The sequence below is a fragment of the Channa argus genome, chromosome 13 (assembly GCF_033026475.1).
Source record: "Channa argus isolate prfri chromosome 13, Channa argus male v1.0, whole genome shotgun sequence".
NCBI classification, from domain to species: Eukaryota; Metazoa; Chordata; class Actinopteri; order Anabantiformes; family Channidae; genus Channa; species Channa argus.
The window spans coordinates 24,495,004-24,515,746 of record NC_090209.1 but is presented as its reverse complement, the minus strand read 5'-3'; the positions used below and the strand labels follow the sequence as shown (position 1 = coordinate 24,515,746).

Here is a 20,743-nt window from a genome sequence, read left to right as displayed (position 1 = left end):
CTATATTGTGATATTAACTACATTCTATATCACGGTTGTCACAGACCCGGTGGTAACCTAGCATGGGATAATATTCTGTTTTGTTTTGCCTAAGTTTACTTAAGTACATAAATTAATTGCATTAGCATTGTTAAGCATCAGTTGGGACGAAGTGTCAGCAGCTGGTCGTGAATTTTTACGCAACCTTTTGTGCTGTTTTCTCCTCTGTTTGCTTCTTTAAAGTTCCAGCTGTCGATCTTATACAGCTGTTTTCGTTTTTCTTTGCATTTTCATTTTCTTTATGCCTGATCAAATAGCCATTGTCAAGACACATGTCTGGTAGTCAGATGATCTGAATTAATATTGGTTCCGTCTTGGCAGTAGAGAACCATTGAACACATCTCTCAGTAGGGACACAGGGTTTTCCCCATCTACCTTTGTCCCTGTCTTTCAGGTCTACTTCAAGCGGGATGGTGAGCTTATTGATGTAGTGCCAACTCCCCAAGCCTTCGCCTCAGCAGGAGGCGAGAGCAAGGGCCCAGGTCAAAAACACAGCCAGCGCAGGAGCCAAGGGGGACTCTGGGGTTCCCAGGTTCTCACCGGTCGAGACCTTGACGACACAAAACTCAAGAAGTCCTTTTCCCTGCTGGAGAAAGAGGGGAAGCTGGCCCGGCTTGGCCAAGATGGCCCCAAAGGCCCGGAGCGGGGCCAAGAGCCAATGTCAGAGTTCGACCCCAAGCCAACCACAGAGGTGATCCCAGAGACAGTGGTGAGCAGAGAATTTCCCCGCTGGGTCCAGAGCAGCGACCCGCTCTACTACTTCCAGCACCAGCAGCAGCCAACACGTGATGGCACCACGGAGGTGAGAGCCATGCTAACCTGGAGCCTCAACCCCCAGCTGGACAACGAGGCCCTGTTCAGCTGTGAGGTCAAACACCCAGCTTTGTCCATGCCCATGCAGGCCGAGGTCACACTGGGTGAGTCATGCGCACAAACCTCACTCAATCATCAGGCTATAACAACAATAAAAATGCTGTAATGTACTGTGAAAACTGTAGTTAGACACACTCCTAGGAGTCGACATTAGGGGTGGCACAGTTTGTCACGGTTTGGAGGACATGTCTCAGTCCACTCTGTTTGATGATGAACTTTTTACAAAGACATCTTGCCCTTTTGATTGAGTATTGAGTTTGTGTACTTCTACCACCTTTGTACACAGTGTATCACCCCGTAACCATATGGTGAAATCCCACCACCTCCACCGCAGCAAATGTCTGCATATCTTTGGCTGTAAACACCCTAATAATTTTGGTATAGATTAAAAGTGAATCTGAATAGAGAAACTGTTTAAATGCTGCAGAGAAGAAGAAGTTGTCCTTTCATACTTAAATCTCTTCTCTTTGTGCTGTCAAGAGACACACTGGGCTGAGTGTAGCACCACTAAGTACCACCTCAAATATTTCACTCAAATAAAAGTAAACAGGTTATCCACCTTTTTTAAGGTATTAAAGTAAAAGTACTCCACTTAGAAAACAATGTATTGTAAAGAATATATACATATCAAAACATGTACAGTAAGAAATAAGTACCACAGATCACTGTTGGCAAAGGTGGAGCTGATTTTTACCACTTTATTTGTTGACAGGTGATTAACCAGTAATGATGTATAGGTAGTTATTAGTTTATTTAAAAAAATATTACAAAAATATACAGAATTTGAAGGGAACAGCTGTGAAACCTGTCGGCCACTTATATGAAACATTAGAGATGCTGAAAAATGGCAGTGCTTCCCTCCTGCTTTACCACAAACATACCAAAACATGAACTCTGACCTTTTCGAAATGTTCCACCCCTAGTCCTCCTAACACCGCTGATGCCATAGGTCATGTGTCAGGAATCCTGGAGATTTGACACAAACCCTCTTTTTGGAGGACAAATTCAGGGCTACAATGAATTATGGGGGACAGACAGTTCCAATTCCTTAATTCAAACTGAACTGAGAACAGTCAGCGTTAAGTGGGTCATACTGAGCCTTCAGCACAGTTTGTACTACTTCACTACGACTGGTTACATTGAAATGAGGTGGACACGTACTGAGTGTTTCCTGAGCAGCAGCCACATGTGCTGTTGTGATTCCGTTGTGACTCTTATTATTCAGACAGCTGAAAGTTGTGCTGCAGTACAACAGCAGCATTGTGTGCTGTTTTACTTTCCTAACAGCTGCTCCCAGAGGACCCAAGCTGTCCACAAGCCCCAGTAAGGCCATGGTTGGAGAGACGGTGCGGATCACGGTCCAGGGCTTCCAGTTGGGACCTTATGCAGTGAGTTTCCAACGCAGTGGCTCTTTGATACTACAGTGTCTCCTGCCCTTTGGTCACATTTTTGATCCCGGTTTTCAGACACGAGGACGGAATATAATAGGCACAACCCTGATCACTTTTTTTTTTTTTTTTTTGGGATTGAGTTTGTTCCTTCCAGGCAGCGATTGGTTTCACTTTTTTTTTCTCCACTTTGAAAATCAGCTTCCAGAGACTTGAGTTACATTTTGTCAACGGATACAGTGAAGCTGTTCCAAGCAGGGACAATGTTAAAGTTCTGTTAAAATGTTGTGTTATGGCATTATAATAAATATGCTCAGTGCAGTGGTGTTTGCATATTCTCATCAAGCATAAGATGTTAAAATTCTAGGATTTGTGTGCACAGTAACCTTATAAATCAGAGTGTAGTTTGTGTGGATGACTTCCTGTTAGTTCCCGACTAGCACTGTTAGAGCTCACTCTTCAGTGCTCTAGTGTTTTTCATTCACCTTGAGAGGGACATATTCATATTCGAAGATTAGCAGATGTTACACGCTGTTTGCAGAGAGTTTCTTTCCTTTTTCCTTTGGCCATGAGGAACAACAGGCTGAAGCAAAGCTTCTGAATAAGAAGGAGCATTTACATTTACATTTAGTCATTTAGCAGACGCTTTTATCCAAAGCGACTTACAAGTGAGGTACAAGGCAAGCAAAAATCTAAGTCAAAGGTGCAAGGTGTTTGCCCAAACTGACGTCAAGTGGATTCACATTATCATCATCATTTGGAAATGTTCCAAAACTCGTTCTGATGCAAATTATTTTTCTATTTAAATCTGTTAATTTTCACAATGATTTATAGGTAAATTTAATTTTGGTGACAAATTCTCATTTTTGCAGTTCAAGTTCTGTTTAATGTTTTGAAACTTGTTGGACAGCCTGCTGGACTCTAATTACATGGACATTTTCAGAAATGTGCAAAACCGTAAATCTGACGTCCGACATTAATGTACAAGTAAAAACATCTTTTGACTCAGCAGGTTAACCTGCGTCTGAAAAACTCCACGGACTTCACTGAATGCTGAATTTCCTGGGTCCTAACACACATCTTTCCCCAGTGATATCAGTGTTACTCAACAAAAAACATAAATGTAATGAAATATCAAAAGATGGCAGGTGGTCGTCGTCTTCGTAGCACTAACAGCAGCTGCTGGCAACTACTTTAGCGTGAGCCATGGTGCAGATTTGGACAAAATGTAAACGGTAACAGTACTTTTAAAGATTGTGGCTAAGCTTTTCATTTGATCAGTGGATTTTTTTAGTTGGTGCAGGTTTTGCTGTTGTTGTAGAATTATAATTTTGACTGGATATCAAAGCCTAAGTATTTGCAAACTGACTGGGATAAGACGAGTCAGAGTTGGTGGTTGTCTCAAGTGAATTTAAAAAAGCCAAATCATCTTAACAGAAGCCTAAGGGGGAAAAAATCAGGCAGAAAATTCAGTGTTTCTGAAATCTGCTGCAAAAGAAAGAATGAGGGGGAAAATGGAGTCAATATTAAACTGCTACAATGTTACACACTGTGCTCCATCAATTAAAAATGAATGCCAAGAATTAAAAAAAAAAAATCATTCAACAAGCTGAAATTTAATTGAAGCTAAAAACAATGTAGTGGAAACAAATTAAGTGCCATGTGCCACCATTTTAGTAGGAGGGCTTCTGATATATTCTGCAGATGTTGCTCCCTGAACAACAGCTGTACACAGAGTTCTTCTTCGTGTCCCACGTTGGGAAAAGCTTCAGCATGGCCTCATCAGAAGCTTCTATTGCACTCTGCCATGTCAGTGTCAAACAGGGACAAGGTCTCCCTTTATAAAACAAAACCTCTTCTTGCTACGAGCAGAATCTCCATTATACTTATCTCTTAAGCCAAGTGTCTCTCTGAGATCTGCTTATACTCAACAAACAGCAGTTCCAGCCTCGGACTATGGAAAGTAGCAATACTTTTCACAGGTGCTCTAACCAAGTGGTAACACCAAATGTTCCCCGAGCTAACGTTAGCTACCCTCCAACGTTATAACGTATCAGAGTAGCAATACTCACTTGTTGTATTGTGGAACCCTCCCAGTTGACCAGGTTAGCTTTAGCAGTACGGCACAGTACTGGCCCTGCTAGTGGCCGTGGCTACTGCTAATGTTCTCACTGAAGCAGATGAGAAAACACAGGTGCAACCTGTCCGTGTGTCATCTCGAGTCATCGTGTGCTCACACTTTAGCCCCTTCGAGGAGCTCGGTCACCAACTGGCTTGTCAGACGAATTTGTCCGGCAACCAGGTGATGGCGTCTACGCAGGCAGCGCCAGAGCTGATGGGCCTTGTTGAAATGGTGGTCCCCAGTGCCCGCAGCCTTGTGGTGAGCTTGGTGTGGGAGTGCCAGGGCCAGCCGTCAGTAGACCTTTTTGCCACGAGGGACAATTCTCAGTGTCCCCTGTTTTTCTCCCTTCATGACCTGGATGCACTGGCTCACCAGTGGCCTCATGTCCTTCTGTGTTTATTCCCTAGTGGCTCTGATTTCTCCGGCCCAGTGCTCCGTGGCAGTGACTGACATTCCTACAAGGACATGTCGTTTGAAGGGAAGGCTTTTCCTCCATTAAGGTGTATTTGACAGCTGTTTCTGACTGCCATGTTGGTGGGAATGTGGGAAAGCACCCCCTGGTGGGCTTCTTTAAATGACTTGTCTGTGCAGTGACATCCCTTTTATAAGTGGAGAGCTTGTCCCTCTTTGACACAGACATGCTTAGTTCCAGCCAATGCTGGCTGGCAGACTGCAATCGGAGCTTCTGATGAGGTCACGATGAAGCTGTTCCCAATGTGAGACACTCGTTTATGCTACTCGGAAAACCGGGGTTATGTAAATAACCCAAAGATCAGTGTTCAGTTTTTGTCGTGACCCCGTTATCTGTGTGTTTGTCAACAGACAGAGGTCTTCCCTGAGCCAATGTTTACCTGGACCAGGGTCGGTGGACTTCTGCTGGATGGCACAGAGCGGCACGATGGCAGGGAGCTCATACTGGAGAGAGTTCCCGCCGAGCTGAACGGCTCCATGTTCCGCTGCACGGCCCAGAATCCACTGGGGTCCACAGACACCCACACCCGGCTCATTGTGTTTGGTAAGTGTTAGTGTGGGCGGTGGGGACGAGGGGAGTTCTAATCGTCAGCCAAATTAAAGTTTGTCCTCTATAATGAGTTATTTGTGCTGTGTGATCATGACAAATGTCTCGTGTGCTTCCGCAGAAAACCCAAGACTGAAGAAACATGTTATTGGTAAGTTCGTTTTTTTTTTTAACATCCGTTTGTGTGATAAAGCATCAGTGAAACAAAAGGCGCTGACTGAAGGAGTCCGGTCTCCTCTGACTCGCTGCTTGAGCACTTCCTGAAGGCTGCAGGCTGACAACTAACAACACTTGAGTGGAAAAGATTCAGGGTTGGTTTAAGTGTCTGAATGGGAAATGTTGACAATACTATTCATGGAAAAACAATTATCCCTTTAAAAACAACAAACCCTTTGTACAGCACTTGTATGTGATTTTTGAAAGTGTTCATTATTCAATATATAAATAATAAATATGCAATGGTGACAAAATTGTGTAAGAAATCAAATTGGACATTGTTTTTGGTCTTTATACTAATGTGGGATTATTATACTTATGTGGCATTAATACCTTTTCTGGTACAACTAATTAATGCTCTTGAATTGTGGCTGGGCCAAAAACCTGATCCTCCTTGTTTTTAAGATTTGAACCTTTTGGTCACTGGTACCTACGTCCATATGTGGAAATCAAAGGCTGCCATTTTTTCCCGCATTGTAAAGAATAGGAGCAGCTGGACTCATGTTCCAAAACACACATTTTTCAATTAAGGACATTGTTCAAAAAAACAAATTGAATTAATTGGATAAATCACTCAGCCCTACCTTTAACACAATAGTGTATTGTGTGTATACATCCCTGTCCACTTGCAAATCACAACCACTGATGAAGATTCAACATTACAAATTTAATTCTCTACAGCCAATAAGGTTTAGAAACCTTTGCACATCTTTCTGGTTGTTAATCCTGCTTTGCTCAGCATAAATTCTGTGTATTGCTTTGTCTTTATCTTCTTTTATTTTGTCCTTGGGTGTTTACAAAGGGGCTTATAAATAAAATGTATCATACTTTTTTTCTTTAAAAACCAATGATCATTATCACGAACTGATGGGGCTCAGTAGGTAGAGTGGCCGCCTGCCGACCATAGGGTCAGAGGCGAAGTGTCTCTGGACAAGACACTGAACCGCATCCCAATCTGGTAACATTGGGGAGGGTTGGGTCAGGAAGAGCATCTGCCATGACAATGTGCCAAATTCACATGCAGACCAATGATCCTCTGTGACCCTGAGCTTACGGGATAAGCCAGAACACAAAAGAAGTAAAGATCATGAATTTGAGTATCATGGTATTTAAAACAGTTTTGAAAACGACATGCATAAAACGTCTAACATAAAATGGTGTCGTGTGGTTCTGACTTTAGTCTGTGCTCTGTCTTGTTTGTGTGCAGTAGTTGAGGCATCAGCCAGCCGCTGCTCCCTCGCATTAACCTCCATGTTGCTGCTGAGCTTCACCCGCGAGCTGACGTGACCGAGGCGCTGGCTCCTCCCTCCCACACAACACCACCCACATCTACCTGAGGAACCTGCTCTTCAGTGTCACCCTGCCCCCCCCCTCGCAGTGGCTAAACCTCCATTTGGCTGTTTGGAGCAGCTGATGGAGCATTAAAGGTGCTGCACGACTTTAACCCTGGGACAGGGGACAGACACTGACGGCATCAGACACACAGAGATCCTGATGCTGCACCACATGACGCCACACTGTGAGCATTGTTTCTGATGGATTTCTTTTTCTGTATCATAGTGAGAAATGAACGTGGTCCCCAGGTGGTTCAGCTATAGACCAACAAGTACAGCTAGATCTTACACTCATTCGGACTTGTTACATTTTCTTCACTAAAATGTTTGATCATCCTTTTTGACAAAGCTGAAACTTTCTGTTTGCACAAAAAGCTAATTATTATATCAAAATAGTGTCGAGCTTTAAACTAAATGTCGCCAGTAACATTGTTGTCTTCTCAGTCCCTTTAGGATTTTGCAGACCTTTTTCTTATTGTCATGACGTAAAAGGTCTATTTTCCCAACACCTTTTCTAAAAAAAAAACAACAATATTTGTTATGAATGTTAATAGCAATATGGCGCTGAATTCATAGTGGATTGGTTGATTGCAAGAGTCAATCGCAACACTGCAAATTCCTGCAGGGACTGTTTTATGATTGAGTCAAATATTAGGCCCAACTTAAAAACCTGCTGCATCCTCGCATCCATGTTCGCACTAATTAGTCTGCTCAGCAGCTAACGATAGTGTCTGACTGCTATTTAGAAACCAGAAGGAAAAATGACCTGTTTTGTTACGGAAAGTAGTGACTTGCCATTATTTGATTACCTTTTTTTTTTTACTTCATAAATGGAAGTTAAGAATAAAAATAGAATCACTTTGTTAAAACTAACGTTTAGCCTTTTTTCATTGGGAGCTACAGTAGAATTCATGTGGCTGTTTGCAGCTGAGTTGGACATAACATGGCCTCAGATAAATATACAGCAGAATGAGGCATCTCAATGGTGTTTGCCTCATTTTAACAAGGACTCTATTTCCCAGAAGTACACTGTCTAAATCTTTTAGTCATTGTCAAGATAATCTTACCGATATAATACAATCTCAGGTGATTTGTCATTATGACCGCTGCCCATTCACAAATTCAAAGTAGCGAGAGCTGAGAGCAAATCCTGTGAATGTGTTTAAAGTTGGGAAATAACTGGCTCCACACAGTGAGTGCTGCAGTCGTGGTTCTTTATTTAAAGTAGTGTCAAAGTGAACAACATTTCCCAGAATCACACACTGAGGCCTGTCCTGATCCTCCAACCCTCCTCTCCTCACACAGCTCAGCACAACAAGATCTCAAAGCAAAGCTCTGCAATAAGTAGTTCTTGCATTGAGCGCAGATTGAAGCCTGGTTAAAGGGACGTCCCCACAGTCTGGTTACAAAGAGCACTGGCCTCATTAAGAACTGCTCACAAATAAAAGCGTTACATCAAACATGGACACACGTGTGATTGGAAAAGCCAGAGATCTGACAGGCAGCTCCAGCTGGTGTGAGGCGGAGGGGGTGGGGGGGCTGCAGGTCCCCCCACAATTATATTCTCTTATACACAAAATAAAGTTGTAAAGGCAGTTTGTTACATTTCACATTATGTCTGCTTCTGTTGTCTATAACTTCATAATTAATACAGTATGTACAGTTTAATATGTAGCTCTATTTATATCTCTGTCTATTCACAAACATACAGAAGTCCTGCCACCATCATCAGAAACTCCGAGAACCAGTGTTTCTACATATAGTCAGAGTAACACTGCCTTGCAGATGTTAATCCTCTCTATGTATGTGCTTTGTCAAACAGGTGCACAGGTGTTGACTATTCCCTTTACTGCAGCTTCTCAAACGTTGTATAAAACTGAGGCCTACAAAAAAATATAAATAAAAAAAAAAATTAAACTTTCACCTTCTCCGGGTTTAGAGAAGTACATCGTCCTTCAGACACGTGGTCAGGACTCGAGCAGCAAGCAGTCTTCGTTCTCGCTGGCAGGCAGCATCAGCTGCTGCTCGTAGTACAGACTCTTGGCGTAGTTGATTTCTTGAGAGATTTTGACGGCGAGACTCTCAGTCTTCACATGGACCTGTGCACAGGATCGTAACACGATTAACAGAGTGCAGAACTAAGGCTGGGATCAGAGCTTCATTAGCATGTAAAAGGGACTTCACGAGCCCCGCAGGCCCTGACAGGCCTGATCCTGAGAGTCTGCTCTCTGATCATCGCCGCACGGCGTCCAGGTTGTGAAAGAGCACACGCCAACGCTGCCAGTAGCAAGGTTACAGCAGGGCCACGGTTTTCTAATCCTTCCTTTGTGTCACAAAGCTGGGAGTTGTTGCTGCTATTCACACAACTGTTCATTCACACGCTCACCGTCACAAACACTGTGGTCGGATTCTAACGTTAGGTCAGAAACGGATCCGAACAAACGGTTTGTGCAAAGTTGATTATGTCAAGGTTTAACTGAGATTTCTGCCTCCTGCACAATTTAATGGGAAGTTAGTGCGATGGTCAAATCACTAAACAACATTTGATGGAAACCTAAGCAGTCAGCTGTTTAAGGTGGACGCATTGAACGAATGACAAAGAAAAGCGTCTCTCTCCACAGGGACGATCGGCTGAGACAGTTTTTTTATTTCTGTTGTAGAAAGCAACTGCCAGCAAATACGTTTAATTTGTAACATTTAGCGGTTTTGTCCTCGCTCTCTTCGATGTGCCCTGCTCCTCCTGTAATTAGTGATACAGAGTCTGACCCCATAATTTAATTAAAAACTTAAATCTGTATCCCGCTTGTTCCGATAGACCTTTTCAGGAGCCACTTGATCTAAAAATTTGAGCTCCTGCTTGAAAAATATTAAGTTTACAATAATAAGCTTAATACAATTACTCATACAAACAAAAATTTGACATGAAAAGATCCTCTAAAGTGAAGAGGTATCACTCTGTTGAACTTTCAGAAACTATAGTGTGCGTCAGTGCACAAGCTTTTACGGAGAGGTGTTAGATTAAGGACACAACATCTTACCATGGGTTTCTGGTGGGAGGGGCCTGGAATGGCCACGCCACTGCTGGTGCTTTCAGCCTTCTTGGTAAGCTGCACATACACCTTCCCGTGGTCCTTGGAGACCAGACAGTGGTAGAGGTCGTCGTACTTGACCTCCAGGAAGATGGCCTCGCGGTCGACATAGTCGCCCGGCTTCAGGAAGTAGACCACTTTGGAGGAGATGAGGACGCAGTAGCTGTCGATTGGCTCCACAGCAATGAAGCTGGCGTTGGGAAACAGACAGTAAACACCTCAGTGTGATGGAAGTGCAGGTAATCGGGGTGTTAGACACAAGATGAACTGACAGACACTCACAACTCAGAGTGGATGTTGTCGGTGAGGTGGAAGAGCTGCTCCTGGCCGTCAGCCTGGACGGCTGAGTATCGAGGCAGCAGACCCTGAGGACCCTTACAGCAGCGAGGCTTCCTGACCCGCTGCACGCTGAGCCTGAACAACACAGCAAGAACACAAACTCTTCACACACACACACACACACACTTTCTGTGAAAGCACTAATACATTAAGTTCCAGCACCTTTTGAAAGCACTGCTACAAAGATACTCTGACACCCTGCTCTGAGAAATACATACTGGGGAAAGAAACCTTTTTAACAAAAATACACACTTGTTTCACACTGAATATATGAGGATGTCAATGTTTAACTAGAGGGACGGCTACAGCAAGTGAAACCTTTCTCAGTGGTGATACGAGCTCCTGACAGACGTTCTATCAAATAATGAAACTATTGTAGACTTGCTTTAAAAAAATAGTCAACCTGTTGATCCTCAGCTTCGGTCGCTGCTTCACAAAAACTGTGCTGTGCCCTTTTGTTTTCTCGCCAAGCTCCTCGTTTTACGAAAGAGCAAGTTGTCCTGTAGCGGCCACGCAAAATCCCAAATCTTTGACAGCACTGAAGTGACCAGGTTACTCCGAGAAATCAGCTTTCTCTGCCAGTCAGCGAACGTTAGCACCCGGCTAAGAAACCTGCCTAGTGGAAATCTACGTTTACGTCAGATTATGTAGTAACAGAAAACACTGCTTCCTGAATTTCTTTTCTGGTCTTCATCTTTTTCTTATGCACATGCAATGTTGCAGAAAGCTGATTACAAACAACAGCAGAGAAATCAGCTTTCTCCAGGAGAAATCCACCTGGGGAAAACCGGTTTCCTAATACGCTTTCCTGTTTGCGAATGTTTTTTCACACTGGAGGAAAAATCTGTGTAGTTATGTTTAAGCGCTCAAATTAGTCATTGAAGGTTAGTGAAAAAAATTACTCCAGAGTAAAACCAACTTTACTGCTAAGATTTAATTCTAACCTCAATTTTGACTTAATTTTAGAGCAGGAAAAGTCTTTGTATTTTTAGGGGGAGAGACACTTTTTGTGTCCCCCCGTCATTTAGCTATTTAGTATTAGACTCCGCCCACCTGTGGTTACTAAGACTCGCCATATCGCGGACCGTCTGCGCCGTCTCTGAGGCAAAGTCCAGAGCTCCAGCCACTGGCTTGGTCACGGTGCCGACCAGACCTTTACCCAGACCCGAGAAGAAGCCGCTGACCCCGCCCTCCGTTTTCACCCCCTCCACCGTGGAGGTGATGATGCTCGTCATGCCACCGATGATACCTGGCAGACGGGGAGAAGATTTATGTGAGGAGACGCAAAGTTGCAGATTCTCATACACTGATACGTCTGTAAAACCTGTAATCAGACACCCAAATGTTCCCAGGTTGTACCGTGAGCCAGTCCATGGATCCCTGCCACCAGGTGCTCTCCACTGGTGGCCCCGTGGTATCGGATGTACTCGCGCTCACTCTGGTGCCGGTTGTCCATGGTCTTTCCCAGCCCGTCTGACAGAGTGCCTGCAAACTGACACAGAGACCAGGAAGCTCTTGCTGAACAAAACGAATAAATAAGAAGCAAAACAGAAGCCGAACGCAGCTAAGCAGAAACTTACCTTGGCGGCGGAGTTGGACACACCGTGGGTCACGTTGCGTATGAGACCACCCACGTTGCCGTACTTGATGAGCTCAGACATGCCCTCGGTGACGTCATTGAGGAGGCCCATGGGGTTTCCCAGAAAGTCCACAGAACCCAGGATCTGCGCGGCCTGGCTGATCAGCTCCTGCAGACAGGAAACCACCACACAGTAAAGATCGGACACAAAGTGGCCAGTCGTGAAGCAGCTCATGATATTTCCTTTGCAAAACTATAATTGAAGACGTGGCGCTTTCAGGCGTTGCGATTTATTTACAGTAATATCCACCACTCCATCCTCTTCCACATGAGGCATGAAGCAGGGGCCATAATCCTCCTTAAAAAAAAACCAACCATCTATTGTGTCAGATCATTTCTCCTTTTTCTTGTATTTGCAGTGTTTTCCATAACCTGAGAATTGTTTTAATACATTGTAGAACAGGGAAATTGAAAAAAAATATATTGCAAGAGAACTCATGAATTAAAATGCCGTTTGAGGAGTTAAGTGGGTTTTCTCCAAAACGGTCAAACTGAACCTTTGGTTTTTTTAAAAACTACATTGATTATAGGAGGAGTAAGAAACACGTCATCATGTGCAGTGGTGTTTTTTTTCTTAGCGATGATGTTACTGTTGGTATGTTATGGAATCTTATATGATATGGATATGATGCAGACTGTACCCATCAATGCAACGTGTCCCTCTTACCTCTCTGAAGTGCTTCAGGATGTCACTGATGATGATCTCCTGAGTCTCGTAGGGGTGGACTCTGGTGAATGGGTACATGTTGATGACCGCGTCCTCGAACCGAACCAGGGGAAAACCCAAGGTGCCTTTCAGAGCCTGCAGCGGCAGAATAAAACATCCACGTAAAGAAAACGGAGAAGAAGCAGCAGCATGATGTCATGTGAGACTTCTTTGTAAATAAGTGACACCTGACGGGTTTGACCGGCTGTTGGTCACTGCAGACATTTTCAATGCTAATAAATCCTCCAAACTAGTCCAACAGCAGAGTGAGCCAATGTCAAGTTTTTAATTTTCATATTTCAAATCTTCTCTTTCATAATGAGCAGTAGAGCAGACTGTTGCACTCATCTCCATTATGTGTTTCTCAGTGCAGCAGGCTTTCACAACCACATCTTAATCACCAGGACAATATCAGCACCCACAAATGACTTGGCTGGGACTGTTTCCTTTCTGTGCAGCGTCTCTGGCTGTGATACAGTCCTTATGTTCTCTCTACAGGAAACACAGAAGCCTGCCTTGATCAGAAGACATCAGCACCAACTGTTGGTGTTTGAATCATATAATTTAACTTCCCCCTAAAACCCTGCAGTACCTGCTTCCAGTGTTGAAGCTAAGAAAACCATGACTGCAGTGATACACTGAACACACAGATTAAAAAAAAAGAAAAAGAGAATCAGCACATTTCCCAAATTGTTGGCCTTGAGATAAAAATAACCCGACTCCAATTTAGAAGTTCTTTCCGTCTAAGCAGTGGGCAGCATTTGTCCTTAAAGCCCGGTGATGTAACTATGTGCCACTGCATTTACGGAGCTCTGCATGGAAAGAAAAGAAAGAAAAGTAGAAGGGGATGATGATGATCGTGTTCCGTTACCTTGAGATCAGGGGGCAGCTTGTGAGAGGTGAAGACGCTCAGTTTGACCTGAGGGAGGCTGATCTTCAGGTTCTCAAAGTAGTAACGTTTGGGAGGTCCCGCGTCCTCGTTGGGCTTCTCGTGGATGTTTTCATCAATCTTCTCCAGTTCTGCGTTCATTACCAATACACGTTTTAGTGTTACGCCACCACAACATCGCACAGATTTTAACGACACCATTCAGCTAATGACCCACCAGCTTCTGTTTGCCCATATCCAAAGACGCTGAGCAGCTTGAGCAGCAGTTTCTCCTCGATGATGACGGTGAAGCGGCGGGCCGTCACCATAAGGTGCTGTGAACACATCAGGGCTACATCATTAGTCCCACAAATTAATGAGGAAGTTGTAGAAACTGTTCCCCAGCCATTGAGGCCATATGTGCAATATGGATAAAGAAACACATCATTACAAAGGCTGTTGTCCTGTTACATATTGTAAACAGTAACATTTGGAGCAGCTGTTGCATATTGAACGTGCAGTGTATGTACAATACATTTAAAATGTTGCTAATGTTAATAATGTTTTACATTAACTTGCTCCTGCACTGCACCTCTGAAGGCTTCCAAAACACAGGTGACCCACACTTTTCACTGTCCCTAAATGCGTTCAGAGCAGATCTTCACCATGGATACGACTGTCATGCCATAGCTGTTGCTAACAGGTGGCTAATGCAACGGCTTCTATGTAGATATGGTTTTATTTTTCTAATATGAAGCAGGTGCATGAAGAGAGAAGGTGTGACAGCATCTCTATCTGGGGATTTAGAGAAATCCAGTTTTAGATAAACTGAATCAATGTGATAGACCATCCAGCCCTGGTCACATGACTCTAGTATCACATGTTTCTGATGGGCACCAGAAACCAGGAACTAAGTTCTAATCTAAGGATGGCTTCAGACTCACGCACACTCACCTTGTAGAGTTGTGTGAACATCAGGTTGCTGGGAACTTTGACAGAGTTGACCTGCAGCGCCGGGCCGCTGTCGTTCCCACTGCTGTCACTGGACGTGGGAGTGACGCACAGCATCACGGGCTGCGTGGTGCCCAGCAGCTGGTTGTCCACCTGACACCAGGACATGACAAGTATTTATACAGCGGCATTTACAACAGTGCTGTTGATGCTTGTCAAGTATGTGAAGCTGTGCTTTAGTAACTGGTGGGATCCTTAGTTTCAGCCACATGAGCCCTGCACGTGGACTTGGAATGCTACCGCTGCTTCTGGACGTACGGATCTTAATTATGCGAATGCTCACCTGGATGTTCTGAATGCTGAGCTCCAGCACCTCGTTGGCAGCGGTTCGAGTGAAGTGGACGTCGATACCAGACAGTGTAGCAAACACGAGCTCCTCAGGCACCTTGTTGACCAGAGACACACCCAGACCTTCATCCAAGTTCAACAAAATCTGGAAAGGAAATTAAGATGACATCAATTAAGGCAGAACTTTTTTTTAGCCAGAAAAATGAAATACAAACTGACTCGTACCTCCAGCTCCTGCTCAGGCTCCTTCTTCTTCACTTCCTCCTTGCTCCTGTCCTGTTCTGTGCTGGGTGAGTTCCGGATCATTCTCCTCTGGTTAAAGTCACTGATCTATAGACAAATAGTGTAACGAACAACACGGAAGCTAAAAGGTTTGTCACGACAGAGCACAGAAGAGCATGTGATTCAGTGTGTGAACAAGCTGAATAGAATGAGAGAAAGATAAACTTATATACGAGTTCTCACCTGTAGGACCCGCGTGGGTCCATCTGGAAGCACCTGGACCGACAGCACCCCAGAACCTGGTCTCATCTTCTGGTTAATGAACTGCTGCTCAGGGCCGGGATCCATCAGCCCCGAGTCTGGTCCCAGCACCACTTCAGCTCCATCATACAGGCCTGCCTCCCCACCCTTCACCTGAGTGATGGAGGTACAATACACAATTAAAATGAAACTACAGAAAATCTAGTGGAGAGACTTAAGGAAAGATACAGTATGAGAACACATCATTTGGTTCCTGAAAACCCAGAATGACGACATTTGATCCACATCAACGTGGCTGAGCGTACCCACCTGTACGACCAGGCGTGGGAGTCCGCAGGTTAGCATGCCAGAGCTGAAGTACCAAGTCTGGGTGGTGCTGCGGCGTGAGTCGGGCCTCCTCAGCATCAAAGGTTCAAAACTGGGACAGACAGCAGTAAAGAGAAAGAGAGAGAGAGACGCTTCTTACTTTTAAATTCATAGTCCACAAGTGTCCACAATGAACTGTAGCAGCCTCCCGGGAGAATTGCGGTGAGTTTATGGACACGCTGCAGCTGTACAGACCTGTTGTCACTAACAGCTGCGAGTCCCGCGATGTCCAGCACCAAAGACGAGTCCAGTGGACGTGGCTGGGCCGGCTTGCTCTGCGGTGGAGACGAACCTTCGTGACACAGCATGCCGGTCCCCGTCATCCTCCACAGTTGGGAGCGCTTTCCTGGTTCCTGCACAAGACAGGAATGAGTAGTGTAATGGTTTTAAGTAACACTCCAATAGGTGTGTCTGCTTTAGTTTTCTGGAGATGTGTCCAGCTAAACTGTGTGGACACGGTTTAGAAAGGTGCACGTGTCCACGACACAACAAAGTGTTCAGAGATTTGAATAAAAGCAACCGTAGACGGACGTCTGTCACGTTTGGGTTCTTTAAAACTAAGATTTGTACCTTTTTCTTCAGGATGACCCTTTGAGTCTTGGTGTCCACATCGAGAACGAGTTCAGCAGAGCTCACCAGAAGCTTCTTCCCCACAGGTCTCGTCTCATGTTTCCTGCAGACAGGAAACGTAACTTTAGCATTTCAACCTTTCTGTATGAGAAACCTCACTGCTACAAAGTGATGCTGCTATTAGTGAGTCACTGCACTGGTCCATACTGTGAGAAAGTGTGTGTGGCTGCGATGTAGATGAAGTTTTCGTAGTACAGCTTGTTGTATTCTCTGAAGAAGTTTGTGTCGGCCGTGACCTCAGAGGATCCAGCTCCCTTCACAATCAGTGTGAGGTAGGGGGGCAGTGTGGGCTCATCGCAGGCGTAGTCCAGCACGGAGCCTGGCTTCACCTCCGTGTGCAGCCGCATGTCAGCCACACCATGCTGCCAGAACTGGATGGGCACCTGGAGGGATTCAAACAGGGACATTTGCCGTTTGTGCTCTCTTATCGAGTATTGAATTTTCCTTCGGATACAGAATCAGAGTTGAATCGATCTGTCGTCTTTTGTAGCTTTCTGGAACAAAACATGCACAGTCACGGCCACTGGCCAATCACAGGTGTGGGGATGTCAAAGTGGGTGGGGTTTGAACTTAAACACTCTTTGTTCTCAACTTTCTGAGTATAACAGATAAAGAAACAATCTTGTCTTGAAGAATTAAAAGAGGCTGTTTTTATCCTCATTCAAATAATTAAATACATCCACTACTACACAGACCCAGCGTTTCTGAAAGCAGAGCAGAGACCAGTAAGTGATTCAGGCATAGAGTCTCGTTTTGTCTTGATACTCGTCAGTGAAGCCGATGACAAGTAACTTACCTCAGAGATGTTGTCAATGCGGAAAGGTGGAGGCAGCTGGTCAGTGTCAGTGAAGGAGATCTGGAAGGTGGCTCCCTTTAGGGTGATCTCTGTCCGCAGGAAGAAACAGTTTCCCAGGGTGTCCCTGTTCAAATCGAGATCCACTTAAAACCTGGCCAATAATTCTCTGCACCTTAAGCCAGTGCCAGCTGGTTTTGCTACGACATGGAACAATAATCACAGTATTCTTTGGTGGACAGTAAAGTGGACATGTGGTAAATGGGGGCTAAGACTGCGCTTTTATCCTTTACAATGCTGCTTGTCATTCACCCGTTCAGCCATGCAGGGTGCTCACCTGACCCACCAGGAGCAACTTGCCCAAGGACACTTCGACACGTAGCCAGGAGGGGCCGGGAATCAAACCACTGACCCTGTGGTCCGTGGACGACTGCCTTTACCGACTGGGCTACAGCCGCCCCTCATATTATGACTAACCGTGGACAATGTTAAACTAATGAAATGGCTTATGTGGTGCATATAATGAGCCGAGAGAGGGAGGAGGGTTGACTACATTAAAATAAAAAAAACAAAAACTAATACATTATTTCATGAATTTAAATGTATGCTGAAAGAGCCTTGTGCTTGACTTTTGTGGCATATGTAGCTCACCTCATATTGACGTGGAAGGATTTTGGTTTGTTGACCTCGAAGCCTCCAGACCAGGTGCAGTTCGGCGTGTCCATGAGGCGCACGCACAGCAGCTGGTCGTAGTCATTCCGGGGCCAGTGGAACACAACGCTGGATCCTGGCAGAGTGGAGATGTAGCCCTCTGGGTTGGCTGTGCCCTAGGACACACAGTTATTAACCAGTCAGCTCAATGTGCATACAGACGATGCATCCTGACACCTGCTGTAGCCACCGGAATTCCTCACCTTTCCTCTTGCAAACTCTCTCTGAGCGAAGGCCAGTTTGTGAGTGGAGCGGTTGTCCAACAGGTAGCGTGGGGCAAAGGTCACGATGTGCGTGTCCCTGTAGCGTCCTTTTCCTTTCCGCACACTGATGCCTGTGTTTAGGAGACACGGAACAAAAAAAGGATTCGCATTCAGTGCAGGAATGTTTATTAGTAGAAGCTGCCAGGATACAGCAGGCTTTCTACATTAAATATGCAACAAAGGGAGAATATCGTGAGAAAAGTTCAGGCCTGGCTGCATCAGGAAATCCTCCCAGAAGATCGTGAATGCTTTCTTTAAGTGACCACTACAATTTATCAGACTTTAAATTCATCCCCATAGAGGATTATAATGCTTCTAGTGACATTATATACAGTAGCCAGCGCCAGTTCAATAAAACGCTTGTCGCTGATCTGAATCCTGTGTATACAGTGGTAACAGGACAGATCAGGATCAGCCCCAGTCTTCATTCAACACACTGCCCATCATTACATCAGATCCTAAGATAGATAATGTACCAACGTGCCTATGTTGTAGATGAGGCCAGGCCTGTTCCCGTGCTGGATAACCTTCACTGCCCGGACTCCCCTCCCTCCATCCAGGGAGAAGCCCTGACACCAGCCTGGAACTCCGTCAGGGTGGATCCCTTTCCCAATCCGCATTGTGCACCTAGGGAGCAGACAGATGTGGGGAACATGGAATGTAAGGTGAGATTACGTTTGTGTGGTAGGACACTGCCAGGTGTACAAGCTAAGACATTAGGTTTGGTCCGTAGAACTAAAGAGAGTGATTTGGTCTCGCACACAAACACACTTACATAGCAGGCTGCTCCTTGTCAGTGTAGCAGAACAGTAATGGACTGAGGCTTCGAGCCAACTCGTGCTCCTCAAACTGACCCGCAGCATCGGTTTTGCCATTATCCTGACGGAAAATTAAAGGCAGGCCTGAGGGAGGAGAACAGCATTAGGGTGTTGACTTTTTTTTACCATGTACAATCATCAGCACAAATGTTACTTTGATGACAGTACCAACAATAAAATGACATCACCCGTTTTGTTGACAAGCCAGTAAGGGGCAGAAATCAGAATCTTCAGGGCTCCTTGTGCTCGCAGGATGATGCGGATGGTGAGGCAAAGCAGACGCTTGTTGGTGTCGTACAACCTCATGCGCACCACGTAGTTCTGAGTCCCAGGAGGAATCAGCAGCTCTTTGCACACGGGGAAGTTCTCCAGCAAGATTCCTGAAGGGCACATCATAAACATGAGGGGTGAGAACAAGGAGGATGCTGAGGAATTTGACTCCAAACAGTGTCGAGCCCAGACCTAGTTCCATGTTCTGGGAGGTGTCAGCGGGGTGAAGTATGGCCTCTTTTCCCGGCTTCAGGGAGCCTTTGATGGACGTTCCTTTGATGTAGTAGTTGAAGTCACAGGGCAGCAGGTTGGCCAGCACCATCGTGGGCAGCAGGTAGATGGTGTGGCCTGGCTGGCGATAGATCTGATTTGCATTGTCAGAAACCCTCTTGGCTGGCTGCTGCTCTGGGTAGTTCTCCTTTTTGATGACCACACAAAACCTGCCGGATGCAGATAAATGAGGGGAATTGTACCAGTGTGACGACAAGAACCAAGAACAAAGTCTCTGGGTGGCTGTTTACCTGAAGTTGTGCTTGAGGTTGTCGTCAAAGTCTGCTGACTGACACTCCCTCTTGCTGCTGCTGATCTCCCCAGGCCGCTCCACGCTGGTCCAGTGGATGGGGACCTTGCAGAAGAACAAGCCAAGGCCTTTGGGCCGAGCCTGCAGCCTCCACGAGGTCAGGTGGAGCGGGACTGCCAAGGCCTGGCCAGGCAGGATAGGAGGCAACACCACTGGTTCTGTCAACACAGAGGCACAGCTGACATGTTACAAAGACACATCGAAAGAGATGAAACGCTATTAGTATGATACAAAAAATTCCGTAATTACATATAAATATAATAAAGACTATATAAAATAGATTAGATAAAAATAAACAAACAACAGACATTAAATAAATAGTACTATTGTCAGGTGATTTATTTGAATACATCAAATTTTATATAAATTCAAATTAAGAAAATCAAGTGAAATAAAATATGTAATGTAATTAAAATAAACATTATTGATTTAATAACATTAAAAACTAAATACGTTTATTAGGACATGTTTAAGTGTTATTTCTTTTAACATATTTTATGTTAAGTTTAAGTATTTAACTTAACTTAGTTTAAGTTAAGTTTAAGTATAAACAAATAAAATGACATTATACTAAATAGGCTGAAATACACTAAATAAATAATAATAATTACAATTAACACAATAACTGTCACCACAGGTTATTTCCTTTAATAAATAAGAGCAGCGTCTCACTGTCAGGAGCAGAGGGGCTGTCCAGTCGGACCTCCATGGGAACATCCAGTCGGTTTTTCACCATGAGGGCAGAGCGGACAGTGATGACCTTCCTGGCGCTGCCCTCCATTGTGATGGAGAAGACCACTCTGACTGGAGGCAGGGCCGAGAACTGAGGGGCCAAACCGATTCACACACAAAACAACAAATTCAGAAGGAGCATTAACTTCAGCTGCTTTCGTTCCAAA

General features: G+C 44.8%; 2 protein-coding genes across 11 annotated transcripts in view; one reads left to right on the top strand and one right to left on the bottom strand.

Moving 5' to 3' along the window:
• The window catches only part of LOC137139185 (immunoglobulin superfamily member 21-like), a 34,276-nt gene extending 13,609 nt beyond the window's left edge, over positions 1-20,667 (top strand). For 4 of the 6 annotated variants that reach the window (XM_067526093.1, XM_067526096.1, XM_067526098.1 and 1 more), the window contains 5 exons: positions 434-956; positions 2,200-2,300; positions 5,245-5,437; positions 5,562-5,591; positions 6,864-8,140. In XM_067526093.1, the coding sequence (XP_067382194.1) occupies positions 434-956; positions 2,200-2,300; positions 5,245-5,437; positions 5,562-5,591; positions 6,864-6,943 (927 nt within the window). In that variant the 3' untranslated portion in view covers positions 6,944-8,140. Of the gene's footprint in view, positions 1-433; positions 957-2,199; positions 2,301-5,244; positions 5,438-5,561; positions 5,592-6,863; positions 8,141-20,481 lie in introns of those variants that run through there. The other 2 variants (XR_010916283.1, XM_067526094.1) reach the window with 2 other exon arrangements.
• Positions 8,188-20,743, bottom strand: part of vps13d (vacuolar protein sorting 13 homolog D) — a 44,533-nt gene continuing 31,977 nt past the window's right edge. For all 5 annotated transcript variants that reach the window (XM_067526089.1, XM_067526088.1, XM_067526091.1 and 2 more), the window contains 26 exons: positions 20,517-20,667; positions 19,786-20,002; positions 19,457-19,704; positions 19,183-19,374; positions 18,952-19,078; positions 18,661-18,803; positions 18,117-18,247; positions 17,854-18,029; positions 17,206-17,329; positions 16,557-16,792; positions 16,350-16,452; positions 15,975-16,132; positions 15,723-15,831; positions 15,396-15,566; positions 15,156-15,260; positions 14,926-15,075; positions 14,586-14,735; positions 13,870-13,966; positions 13,635-13,783; positions 12,725-12,859; positions 11,999-12,166; positions 11,778-11,910; positions 11,472-11,667; positions 10,362-10,493; positions 10,029-10,269; positions 8,188-9,089 (listed from right to left, as the gene is read on the bottom strand). In XM_067526089.1, coding sequence (XP_067382190.1) covers positions 8,958-9,089; positions 10,029-10,269; positions 10,362-10,493; positions 11,472-11,667; positions 11,778-11,910; positions 11,999-12,166; positions 12,725-12,859; positions 13,635-13,783; positions 13,870-13,966; positions 14,586-14,735; positions 14,926-15,075; positions 15,156-15,260; positions 15,396-15,566; positions 15,723-15,831; positions 15,975-16,132; positions 16,350-16,452; positions 16,557-16,792; positions 17,206-17,329; positions 17,854-18,029; positions 18,117-18,247; positions 18,661-18,803; positions 18,952-19,078; positions 19,183-19,374; positions 19,457-19,704; positions 19,786-20,002; positions 20,517-20,667 — 4,074 coding nt within the window. In that variant the 3' untranslated portion in view covers positions 8,188-8,957. The remainder of the gene's footprint in view (positions 9,090-10,028; positions 10,270-10,361; positions 10,494-11,471; positions 11,668-11,777; positions 11,911-11,998; positions 12,167-12,724; positions 12,860-13,634; positions 13,784-13,869; positions 13,967-14,585; positions 14,736-14,925; positions 15,076-15,155; positions 15,261-15,395; positions 15,567-15,722; positions 15,832-15,974; positions 16,133-16,349; positions 16,453-16,556; positions 16,793-17,205; positions 17,330-17,853; positions 18,030-18,116; positions 18,248-18,660; positions 18,804-18,951; positions 19,079-19,182; positions 19,375-19,456; positions 19,705-19,785; positions 20,003-20,516; positions 20,668-20,743) is intronic.